Source organism: Lutra lutra, chromosome 4 (genome assembly GCF_902655055.1).
Source record: "Lutra lutra chromosome 4, mLutLut1.2, whole genome shotgun sequence".
NCBI classification, from domain to species: domain Eukaryota; kingdom Metazoa; phylum Chordata; class Mammalia; order Carnivora; family Mustelidae; genus Lutra; species Lutra lutra.
In genome coordinates, this window is record NC_062281.1 from 181,341,292 (window position 1) to 181,352,962 (window position 11,671).

At 58.8% G+C, this 11,671-nt stretch overlaps 1 protein-coding gene across 1 annotated transcript in view; it reads right to left on the reverse strand.

Annotated features, from left to right (window-relative positions):
* Nucleotides 1–11,185, reverse strand: part of EPHA8 (EPH receptor A8) — a 34,135-nt gene extending 22,950 nt beyond the window's left edge. The window contains exons 1-2 of the mRNA XM_047726118.1: nucleotides 11,092–11,185; nucleotides 5,665–5,729 (exon numbers count right to left, since the gene is read on the reverse strand). Coding sequence (XP_047582074.1) covers nucleotides 5,665–5,729; nucleotides 11,092–11,185 — 159 coding nt within the window. The remainder of the gene's footprint in view (nucleotides 1–5,664; nucleotides 5,730–11,091) is intronic.
* Between the last annotated feature and the right edge of the window lie 486 nt (nucleotides 11,186–11,671).

Sequence of the window (11,671 nt, forward strand, 5' to 3'; positions counted from 1 at the left end):
AGCCCATAGAGTGCCACATCATTCCAAGATAGTGTTATTTGCGGCAGTTTACTGGTGACGAAATAGCTCTGAGCCCCGTGTCTGAAGTCACCCAGCTAGTAAGTGGTAGAACCGGGACTGGAATTGATGCCAAAGGTATAAAACCCAACCTCGTGTCCACATGGCAGCTCCAAACACTCCCAGGGTGGGAGTCTGGGGCTGGGGGTGTGCTTGGCTAAGTCACGGGGCCCACGAGCCCAGTTTCTGTATCAGTTGCCAGAGGGACCTTTTTAATGCAGAGAACTGACTATGCCCCAAATCCTTCAGCAAGGGAGTGCCAGGATGTGGGGAAGTTGAATGTGGTGGCTTCTGTGCCACCTGCTGGTGAGGCGTCAGTGATTCAGAAATAAATCAGACACGATCCACAGAGTGTAAGAAAACCCACCCACGGAATGGGAGGGACATACCTGCAAATCATGTGTCTAATATGGGATTAATAGCCAGAATATATAAAGAACTCCTATAACTCAACAACAAAAAACCAAACAGCCCAACTGAAAAGCAGGCAAAAGACTTGAATAGATCTTTCTCTAAAGATATACAGATGGTCAAATAATCCATAGAAAAATGGCCACAGTCACTCGGCATTAGCGAAATACAAATCAAAACCACCATGAGAGACGCTTCTCACTCACAAGGACAGCGATTATCTGAACAACAGGAGATAACAAATGTTGGGGAGGATTTGGAGGACCTGGAAAGCGTGTGCCCTCTTGGTGGGAGTGTAAGATGGGCAGCTGCTCTGGGAACCAGTGTGGAGCTTCCTCAGAAAGTTGAAAAGAGACCTACCCTGTGACCCAGCAATTCTACTTCTGGGTACACACTCAGGACAATGGGAAGCAGTCTCCAACAGATACCACACACTCAAGCTCACAGCAGCATTATTCGCGGTAGCCTCAAGGTAGAAAACCCAAATGTGCCCATCATCAGATGACTAGATAAACAAAATGCGGCGTATCCAAACAATGGGATAGTTTTCAACCTTAAAAAGGAAGGACATTCAGATGCCTGCCACACACAGCTGAGCCTTGAGGACATGACGCAAAGTGAAATAAGCCAGCTGAGAAAGAACGTTGTATGATCCCACTTAAATGAGGTCCTGAGAGCCACAGAAACAGAACGGAATGGTGGTTGCCAGGCACTGCGAGACAGGGGAAGGGTGAGCTGGTGTTTCGTGGACACAGAGCTTCCGCTTGGGAAGATGAAAAGGGTTTTGGAGATGGACGGTGGTGATGGTCATAGGACACAGGGAATGTATTTAATGCCACTGAATCATGGACTTAAAATGTGGCTGTGATGGTAAATGTTAAGTGTATTTTACCACTACTAAGAAAGGAACATTCCAGAAACACTCCCTCCCCTTGAGCGTCTCACAGTCCATCAGACAAGGTGGTGGAGGGCTCCATGCCAAAGGGGTTGGGCATCCAGGGGGTGGTGAAAACTTCCTGCAGGCCGAAGCAGGAAGCTCTTGCAGGGACGGGAGGGAAGAGCCCGCCGAGAGGCTGGGAAGAATAAGCAATGTTCAGCGAGCACCAGATAGCCCAGCTCGGCCACAGAGGATTCACATGCAAGACCCAGGGCTGAGGAATGAGCCTGGAGTTGAGAGGTCAAGACCTCTCGGTCTCTAACGTGCTGTGTGACCTTGGGCAAGTCCCGGCTCTTCTCTGGGCTCTGGCTTCCTCAACTGCAGAAAGCTGGCTGGCCAGGAGCAGTCACGAGGGGCTGAGTTCCATGGACTCCTGAGAGCCCTGAGGAGGGGCTGGAGGCTGAGTGCAGATGGAAGGGATAGGCTCTGGGTCCCTGCCTTGGGTTGGCCAGCGGTGCAATGCCTTGCTCTTTTCTCTTGGGCCTCTATGCGCAATTGTCCTTGAACTAAAGATCCTATTGCTTATGGGGGATGGGGGACGTAAAAACCAGTCCTCGTAATGTTCTGAGAATCTTGGGGGTTCTGAGTGACCTGCGAGTGCAGGAGTGGGGACCACGGGGGCCTCAAGTCTTTCCTGACGAAAGCCCCTCCATCTCACCTTATCTTGGCCAGCATGTGGTCTCAACCCTCGGTGCGCACATCTGTAAAATGGGGCTCAGACAGGCACACTGCGGCGAGGCTTGAGAGAATGAAAGGAGAAGTAGGTTGCCAAGTGCTTGGCTGGGGCCTGGCACAGCAGGGCACCAGAGGAATGGGCCTGCTATGATGCCAGCCTGGCAGCACCTTCCCAGCCCACCTGTGCCTGCCTCTGGGGGGGCCCCTGGGGGAAGAGGTCCAGGGTGTGCCGGCCTCACCTGAAAGCTTACGCCTCCTACATCCCGTACCCTAGAAGGACCCCCTTGGACCCCACACTACATACAGCCAAGGCCTCTGGGCAGTGCTGTGTCACATCTGGGGTTAAAGTCATTGTCACAATTAATGGAGCACTGAAGAGCCAGCCAGCTGCTCCCTGTCTGTTTCCTGCCAGGGACCTGGATAAATTAATCGGCCCCATCTGAGTCTGCTCCAGCCGCTCTACCAATGCCAATGCCCTGGCCTTGTCCTGTCAGCCCCAGGGGCCGCTGCAGATGCCCAGAATGGCGCGAATTCCTGGAGGCTGCTGCAAGGATGGAATGAGCCGTGCTCCCCACCTGGGCACCCCCGCCCCCCCTCCCCGAGGCCTGGGGCCCTCCTCCTCCACCACTCCCCACCCCCGACTGCTCTGCAGCTCTGTGCTCTGTCTGCAACAGAATGCACGGACCCAGCTGTGCAGCCCCGGGGACCTCCCGTCCCCTCTCTGAAGCCTGTGCTTCTCGTATGTGAAGTGGGCTGGCCGACGCCTGCCCCTTCCACCAACTCCAGGGGATGCTGAGGGTCGGGGGGACAACCAAATGTGTCTGTCATCTAAGGCAGCACTGGTTAGTGCCTGCTAATTCACCAGATGTGCTGGAACGATGGAATGGGTCCCAGCCCGTGCAGGGAGGGGCACGGCCTGATGAAGAGCTGGGTCCAGGGGCCAGATGTCCCCTGACCTCAGCAGAGGGGCTTAACCTCCCAGAGCTTCGGGTTTCTCACCGGGAAAATGTCCCTTTCATGCATTCTTATTGATAACCACTGCACGGAGCAGGTTCTGTGATCATTCCCGTGTGATAAATGGGGAGGTGGCGGCCAGGTAAGTGACCTGCCTGGGTCACAGTGATTAGAGGCCACAGAGTACGGGCTCGTCCAGACCCAGCAGCACCCTCGGCCTTTAGGCTGTGCAGCCTTGGCTGACAATCCAGTCACTCTGCTGATGCCGGAGACAGCCCTGGATGGCCCTTGCTCCCAGGCTGTTTAAGAGCCTTCAGAATCCGAGGAACCTCCTGGAGCCTCAAGGACCATGACCACAGGCTCCCTAGCCAGCTAAGCAGGAGAATCACCTGGAAAGCTTATGAAACAAAAGACTGCCAGGCACCTCCTGGGATCCCCTGCATGGGGGGTCTTATAGCCTCACTTGCTAGCCTGGAACAGGTAAGGTCTAGAGTTTGGGAAGCAGGGATCTCACCCAGCCTTCTTTCCCCTCCGGGCAAGCCCAGTCACCAGCCTCCATAAAGACGGAAGGTGGTCCCCCACTCAGCAGACAATGCTGGGGGGCCTCCCACCTTCTCGCAATGATGACATAGACTAAAGAGAGGACAAGAGACTCAACCAAGGCTCTGGGCCCGAGCAACTGGAGTTTGAGTCCATCCTCTGGAAACTGATAGCAGGAAAGTTATTCCTGGCTGCTCGGACCTCAGCTTCCTCATCTGTGAAATGGGATGGCTGTACCTACTCACAGGATTGGCTGTGCGGATTAAATGAGATCATGTCTATGAACCGTTCAGAGCTATGTGAATATACATTATTTGTTCTAATTCCCCAACAGGATAAGATAACTCTGAGCCACGCTTTGCGGCACTCTGCAGACAAAGAATCTTAGATTTCTAGCACAATCAGCGAAAACACAAGTCTGGCCGTACTCCACCTGCTTAAAACCCTTACAATTCCTTGAAACACCAAGTCCTGAGCTCTGAGAAGGACAGAGGGACAGAGATATCGGAGCCAACCTGGGGCCGGGCCCAGTCCTTTCTAGCTGCTGGGTCTCAGGGGAAAAGAAGACACAATCATCGGCCCAGCGGTCACCTACTCAAGGGTCAGTTCCATGCCATTGCCAGAGCTGGGTCACTTTCTCAAGCCCTTTCCTACCCTGCTCACCCCTGGGAGGCAGCCATCTGGGGCACACAAAGGAGCATTTCACTGGGAGAAACTGAGGCCCAGGGAGGTAAAGAGACACCTCAAGGATCCAGCCTTTGCCCAGAGGCAGGGCTGAGCTTCTCAGGCAGAAAGGAGTTCCCTCCTGGTTCTTGGGTCCATGGGGTCTGCTGTGAAACTCCCCGAAGCCTGGAGCATGGGAGCTGATGACAGTGCACTTGGCTTCCCGCAGCCCGGAGATGAGAGCTCCAAAGTGGGAGGAGGGGGGCTCTAGCCTGCCCCCAGCCACAGGCCACCAACAGCCCAGATGAAAAGTGAAGAAACACTCCCACTCCCTTCACAAATATTCGGTCTTGAAGTCACTGTCACCATCATTATTAATATTATTACCCTTGTCTCCAGAGCCATGGAAGCCAGCGTTCACGAAAGAAGTCACATGCACGTGACACGCCTGCATCTGGCGGGGAAGTGTGTGTGTGTGTGTGTGTTTCTAAGCGCGCCTGCAGGAGGAAATGTCTGTGACACAGAACTGTCACACACACTAATGACAATGACAGTGACAGCACATTCGGTGAGGGCTCCCCAGGTGCCAGGCATGGCGCCAGGACCAGGTGTCACCTCCCCTCAGCCTGACAGCAAAGCCCACGAGGTCGTCACAAGCTTATCCCTTGCCACAGACGGGGAACTGAGCCTCGGGGAGTGAGGTGGTGACCCCCAGGGCCGCCCCGCTTGTCAGTGGCAGAATTGGGCCTCGCCAGGCTCACAGATGGAGGGTCTGGATAGGAAAGGTGGAGGGTCGGGCCGAGGATGCCCTGGGGTTACCACACCCACTCCCCAGGAGGATAGCAGGGGTACTGCCTGAGAGTCCGGAACCCCCGGAGACCTGACGGGCTCAGCCCAGGGTCACCGTGGAGGTCAGAGGGGCTTGGCGGCTTTGGCCGCAGTGGGTGCTGGCAGGTGCCGTCCAGATGATTCTGATGAAAGAGAATAACAGGGGCCCGGTGGCTCCTGGTGAAGGCAGGGCAGGAGGGAGGGGCCAATCCCGAAGGGGTGAAATGCCTGGCTGGGGCCCATATGAATCTGTAGGCCCAGAACACAGACGTACAGATTCCACACCTAGGGGCCTTAGGCTTAAGAACTGGGAGCTCTGTACCAGGGTTGTTTCTATAATCCCAGGGGTCTGCATGAAGAAAGAAAGGAAGGAAGATAGGAAGGTATGAAGATAGGAAGGAAGGGACGAAGGGAGGGAGGAAGGGAGAGAGGAAGAGAGAGAAGGAATCAGCAGCTCTGTTTCTAACTGCTGTGTGGCCTTGGGTAAGTAACTTCACCTCTCTGGGCATCTGCTTCCTTTTGATCTGATGATAAGACCCTGAGTCACGGCATTTCTCTGCTCACAGAGGATGATATGGGCCCCGCTGTGGGTCACCTACCCCGTGAGCCGGATATGTGAGCCAGCCCCAGTCTCCGTGGATGGTGGACGTGTCCAGCAAGTTCACTGTAAAACAGGAGAGGAGAGAACATCAGACCTTAGGACACCATTCCCCAGTCCCACTGTGCAGCCCAAACTGGACATGCTGGTCTGCTCTCACTCCTGAACATGCCTCACTTCCCCTCTCCTTCCGGGTCCGGTTCAAGTTGTCCCTCTTACCTGAAGCCATCTCCCACCACCTTGGCCCAAATGTGACCTTCCCAAACCCCACAACATAAGGTGCCTCAAGGGCTGGGCTTGCCTGGTTGGCGATGCAGTGGAATGGCTAAGAGATGGGCTCAGGAGTCCAGGAGGCATGGGCCAGATTCCCAGCCCTGCCACATATGGCTGTGTGTCCCTGCGCAAGTCCCCATCCCCCCAGCCTCAGTTTCCTCCTGTGAAAAATGAGCGTGACGGTGGGTCCTGTCTCACAGGGTGTCTTGAAGACAGCCTCATCCTCGTCTCACTCATGGGACACGACGGCATTCAAAAGCACCCAGCAAGCTTCGCCTCTCAAGGTCATACCTCCCACGGGAGGACCAGCCCAGCTCTGCAATCACCAGTGTCCCTCGGGGGATGCCTGGCACCTACTTGTCCTCTGAGCACATCTGATGTGGGGGCACCTAGAGCGGGAAACGCTGCCTCTAAGCCCCTACTGTACACAGAGGTCTGCGAGGGGTGCTCTAGAAGCCTCCCATCCATTCCCTGCACCACGACGGTCACCGCGAGGTGGTGACTCCTATCTCTGTTTCACCAGTGAAGACACTGGGCCTTGGGGACATTCAGGAACATGCTCGGAGCTCCACTGGGGTAGCCGGACGGGCTGGCGTCCACAACACCCGTGGAAGCCTCTGCAGACGCCAGCTCCAGCAGACTGAGCCCAGGAAACAGCACCTGAGCGCAAACCACAGCGGCCTCGAAGGAGCGCTGGCCCGAAAGGCAAGTCTATTCTAAGCCTGACCCCCAAAGGGGACCCCACGAAGTCTCAGTGACACAACAGCGAAGACCTTGCCTTTGGAACCAGACACTCTCGGGCTCAGATCACGGCCCGGCTACATAGTAGCAGGTGACCTTGGCTTCTCTGCCCCTGTTGCTTCACGTGTAAAATGGGGATAACAATACCTAGAGAGTAAACTGGAAAGCCAGGAGTCACTGCCTTATTAAAGCTAATTCCCTTTCCCAAAGTCCTGTCCTCCTGCCTCTCTCCTTGTCCCTCAGACCTACCCACTCACTGTACGGTGATGAAGGCGCGCTAAACTGTTAAGAAATTGGGGTTTGAATCTCGACCGCTGTGTGTCCTCTGGTGAGTCCCTTCACCTCTCTGGGCCCCTGCTCCGTTTGCTCTATCTGTGTGATGGGCGTACGAGAGGGCTCTTGGCTCCCCAGTCCCGATGGTTCCCGTTTCACGCTCTCTTCCCCGGACCCCCTCTCCTGTCCTACAACCCTGGGCTTCCACTTAGGCCAGTTGGGGCATGTTCCAGAGGGTTAACACCATGGGGGCCCTCCTGGAACTTTTCTGCAGGGAGGCCTGGTGTCCTTCTGCCTGAAATTTGCACAGCTCAGTGCCTGCCCCTCAAAGATGGAGACAAGAGTCTTCAGGAAATGCTGGAGTGAGGATGCTCTTACTTGCTGATTTTCTCCCTCCTCTTACCCTCCCACCCCATTGTCAGGGGCCCCAGAGGGGAGGCCAGCTGGAGAGAGCTTGCAGAACCAGGGGAGGGGCCTCTGTCCTCCCTGGGTCCCCAGGGGTCAGATGGGATCAGGGGATGGAGCCAGTGTCCGCAGAAGGATCTCCCCTCCCCAGCCAGCCCCATGCCAGGGGCGCAGGCAGAGAAGCCTTCCCGCCTCCCTCCCTCCCTCCCTCTCAGGCAATGGAGAGAAAACTGGGTCAGGCAAGCTCTCTCCTCCTGCTGGCTGGTGGGAGGGGGAGGGGGCCGCACTGCAGTTTCCCCCAGACCAGCAGAGCCTAGTCCGGGGAGAGGATGGGGACAGAGGACAACCCACATTCCAGATGGGGTCTTGGAGGGGAACGCTCTCTAGTCCCCTGAACGCAGCTGCGACCTGCCCCTACCCCAGGGGGGTCAGTGTAAATGCCCACCACTTAGACTCCTCTCCGTTGGGGCGCCGTGACTTGTGGGGCAGCGGCCAGTGGACCCCACCTTCCAGGTCCTTCCCAGCCTGGGAAACCTCAGCACATTTGCATCGGATTCTTGATCAGCCAGCCAGGGGGCCCAGAGAATCCAAAGATAAGTCAAAAGTCGATGCTATCGGATTCGGGAAGAGCTATAGGATTCTAGGGCTGCCTGTTCCAACTCCTTCCAGATGCTTCCCCGTCCCTGCCCTCCTCTCCTCTCCCTTTGTCCCTCTTCTTCCCCCTCCCATGGCCTCTCATGGGGGGGGCTGGGGAGGAGACACAGCATATGCCGGTCACGGGAAGCTCCGGGCCCACAGGAGATTGCTTCAGGCCTAGAGACAAGTCCAGCGTGAAGCCCACTCCCCCCGAGTTCCCTTGGAAATGCAGAACCTTCTGGTCACCCAGCCCAGGCTCTCTCCCGCTCTCCTGCACTCCTGGCCTGTAGGTCTGTGTGCCTTCCGTGAAGTCAGTTATTCTCTGTGGGCCCATCTCCCCCTTTGCCAGTGGGAGGAGTGGACTCATGGCCTCTTGGGGCCTTCAGTGAAGCAAATCTCTTGGCCTCTCGGAGTTCAGTTTCCTCATCTGCAAGATGTCCGTAGGCCTCCCTCTTGGGCCTACCCTCCTAGGCTGTTCTAGGAGATCAAACGGGTCCCTCTCCTGCTCTGAGAAGCACAGATAATTCCTAAGCCTTTCCTGTTCCACTGTGGAAAGCATTATGCGATTTCTTTTTTTCTCCAGCACCGTCACCTTCCCCCATTCCATTTCGCTGAGACTAATACTTAAATTGATTTACATTCCCTGAGGACGCAGTGCGTGATGGTGAGGCTGGAGAATCCGGGTGGCCAGGGGACGTCGGCCAGGATGTGAATGCCTCAGTGATCACCCCAATGTGGTGGAGAATCCACACCAGAGAGTGATAAGCGGCTGTGGGCCTGATCGGGCTTGGGGGGCACGGCTGCAGGTGTAGGGCCCTCTCCTGCCCCGTGAGGGACCTGGCATGGGGGCACCTGGCCAGGCTGGAGCACTGCTACTTTTCAGGAGCCCAGCTGGGAGCAGATACCCCTCCCTGAGTGCCCACAGTCTCCCTGGCCAATCCTGGCACTGCACCAGCCCAGGACTGATACTGGGAGGGACTCCTGTCCTTCCGGAGGGAGGGCTGGCCTTTGCGGAACCTCTGCCCCGGGCTGTCCAGCCCGCATGGCCCAGCCCTGACCCCCTGTGGGTACTCTGCCACACTGGCTGGACAGGCAAGGACTGGCCCTTGGACGATGCCTCCCTCTGCCCAGGACAAAGACATCCCGCCTGCCCCCTTTTGTGGACCTTGCCTCTTCCCCAGCTGCTGCCCCCTCCCTGGACAAGTCCTCTCTCTTTCTCAGGTCAGTGGCCTGCCTTCTGCAGATGAGTCTGCTCCAAGTCACCTCCCCAGGGGACTCTAGCGGGTGCCAGTCTGCCATTCTGGAAGGTGCTGCATCCTTCCTGGAGAAGATAACTGAAGTGAGCAGTTGAGGGTGTGCGGTCCACAGCCCAGAGACTCAATGTGGACCCCACAGCATCCTGCCCTACCCCGATCCTGCCCTCTTCCCAACTCACCGGGCCCCCACCTCAATTCTCTTCTGGTGGCCCAGGAACCTGCCTCCGGTCCCCAGCCACCCCAGCTGGCCCAGCTCTGCCTGCCACCTGACCTCACCTCTCAGCTCCCCTGCCACAGTCCCTCTCCCACTGGAGACTGAGTTCCTCTACGTGTGCATTTATCACGTGCACGTGTGTTTCCGCGGGCGTGAATGCAAGCTGGACGGTCTTCTTATATATGGAGTAACCGCCCATGTTGCGCCTATTTTCCTGGGCATGCCTCTGGACACGCATGCGTGTGCACAGGCATGTCTACGCACATGTGTCCTGGCTGCACTTCTGTGTCTGACTGTGGGCGATGCTGGAGGTGGGGAGCTGTCCACGCATGTGAGTCTCTACGGGCCTGGGTGTATGTGTGTAAATCCTGATGTGAGTCCATGTGTGCACATGTGCGCTTCTGAGCTATCCGCGTGTGAGGGGTGGATCTGCGGTGTAGCTGAGTGTGGATGAGGGAAACTGGCTCTGGAGCTCCCTCGCAGGTGCAATAAGTTCATCCTGCCGGGGGAGGGGCGCACAGCTCAGCCCCCAGGACCCCAGCCCCCCGATCCTGCCCAGAGCACAGGTCGGGCCTCCTCTGGGCCGAGCTGCAGGAGCAGAGGAGGTCCTGAGGGATGGGAGGCGGGGTGCAGAACAGAACCGAGGGCGGCATCCGGGCTGGACCTGGACGTCAGTGAGGCTAACTGAATGCATGTGCGTGCGAGCACACGTGTGTGCATGCGTGCAGATGTGAGGCCCGGGATGTTGGGGAACCCTGATGGGTGTCTCTTCCCAGCTTTCCTTGCTCCCTCCCACCACCAGGAGGTCACCTCCCAGACCTTTTTTGTCCTGACTGCTCAGCCCACACTCCTGCTCCTACCCCCCTACCCCTGGGTTCCCCTTGTGACTGGATTGGCCTGGCCTTGCCCCTGGACAAGACCCTACTCTCCAGGGCCTTGCCTGCCTCAGCCCCTGGGCCTGCTCCTCACTGTCCCCTCCTCCCAGGGCCACCCTCCTGCCCCTCCCCTCCAGCCATGACTTCCCCAGCCATCTAGCCCGGCCACCTAAGACTCTCATTCCCTGTCCCTCGGCCACTCTCACCGGCTTCCAGCAACCTGGTCCTCCTCTCTGCTCCTTAGTTGTTGGTCCCCTTTCTCAATGCCACCCCTGCCCTCTTCTTCAGCCTTCTGAACCTCTCCTCCCATCCCTGTGTCCCTCTGTTCTCTGTCCCTGCCAGGTCCCCTGGTCCTTCCCCGTGCTCTGTCCCCCCTCTCTCCTCTACATCGCCTCTTGTCTTCTGTACCCCGTCCTGTTTCCTCATCCCCAGCGTCCAACCCTCAGTTTTCCTCCCCAGCTCTGAATCGCTCAGTCCTATCCTCCCTCCCTCTCCCCCAGACCCCGGGGGCCTCTGTCCCCCATCCTCAAGCCCTCCGGTCCCTATCCTCCAAGCCCTGTCCCCATCTCCATCGCACTGTCCCTTGACCTCGGGTCTCTCCCGCGGTGCCATTCCTGCCGCCCCCACCCCGCCCCCAACCCGGGAATCCCAGCCCCTTTGGCGCTCAGGGTGGAGGGAAGGAAGTTGAGCCTCGGGCAGCCGGCACCGCGCCCCGGCCCCTCGGCCGCCCCCGCCCCGCCGCCGCCGCTGCTCACCTTCGCCGCGCGCCGCGGACACGCAGGTGGCCGCCGCCGCCGCGGCCGTGACGACCCAGAGCGCGGGGGGCAGGCGGCCCCGGGCGGGGGCCATGGCCATGGCCCAGCCGGGCGGGCGGGGGGCGCCGCGCACCCTCCAGCTCGGCCGCAGCGGCCGGCGCGTCGGCGCGCTCCCTCGCTCTCCCGCACACCCGGCGGCCGGGCGCACACCCCGGCGCACACGCCGGCACACAGCGCACACGCGGGCACCCGCGCCCGCCGCCGCCGCCGCCGCCGCCCCGGGCGGGGGCCGGCCCGTCACGGCGCCGAGCCAATCAGCACCGAGGCGGGGGTGGGGGTGGGGGACACGGAGCCGCACGGCGGACACCGGCCCGCGGACCCCGCCGCGGCACGCGCGCACGCTCGCCCTCACCCGCCCGCACCTTCGGGGGGCGGCGCGCGCCCCGCGCCCCACGTGCGCACGTCGACTCGCAGCCACCGCGCGCCGAGCCGCGGGCAGGGCAGGACGCTCCCCGCGACACCGGGACGCGCGGGCCAGACGGAGGAGTCCCCGCGTGGACACTCACGCAGAGGCGAGGCG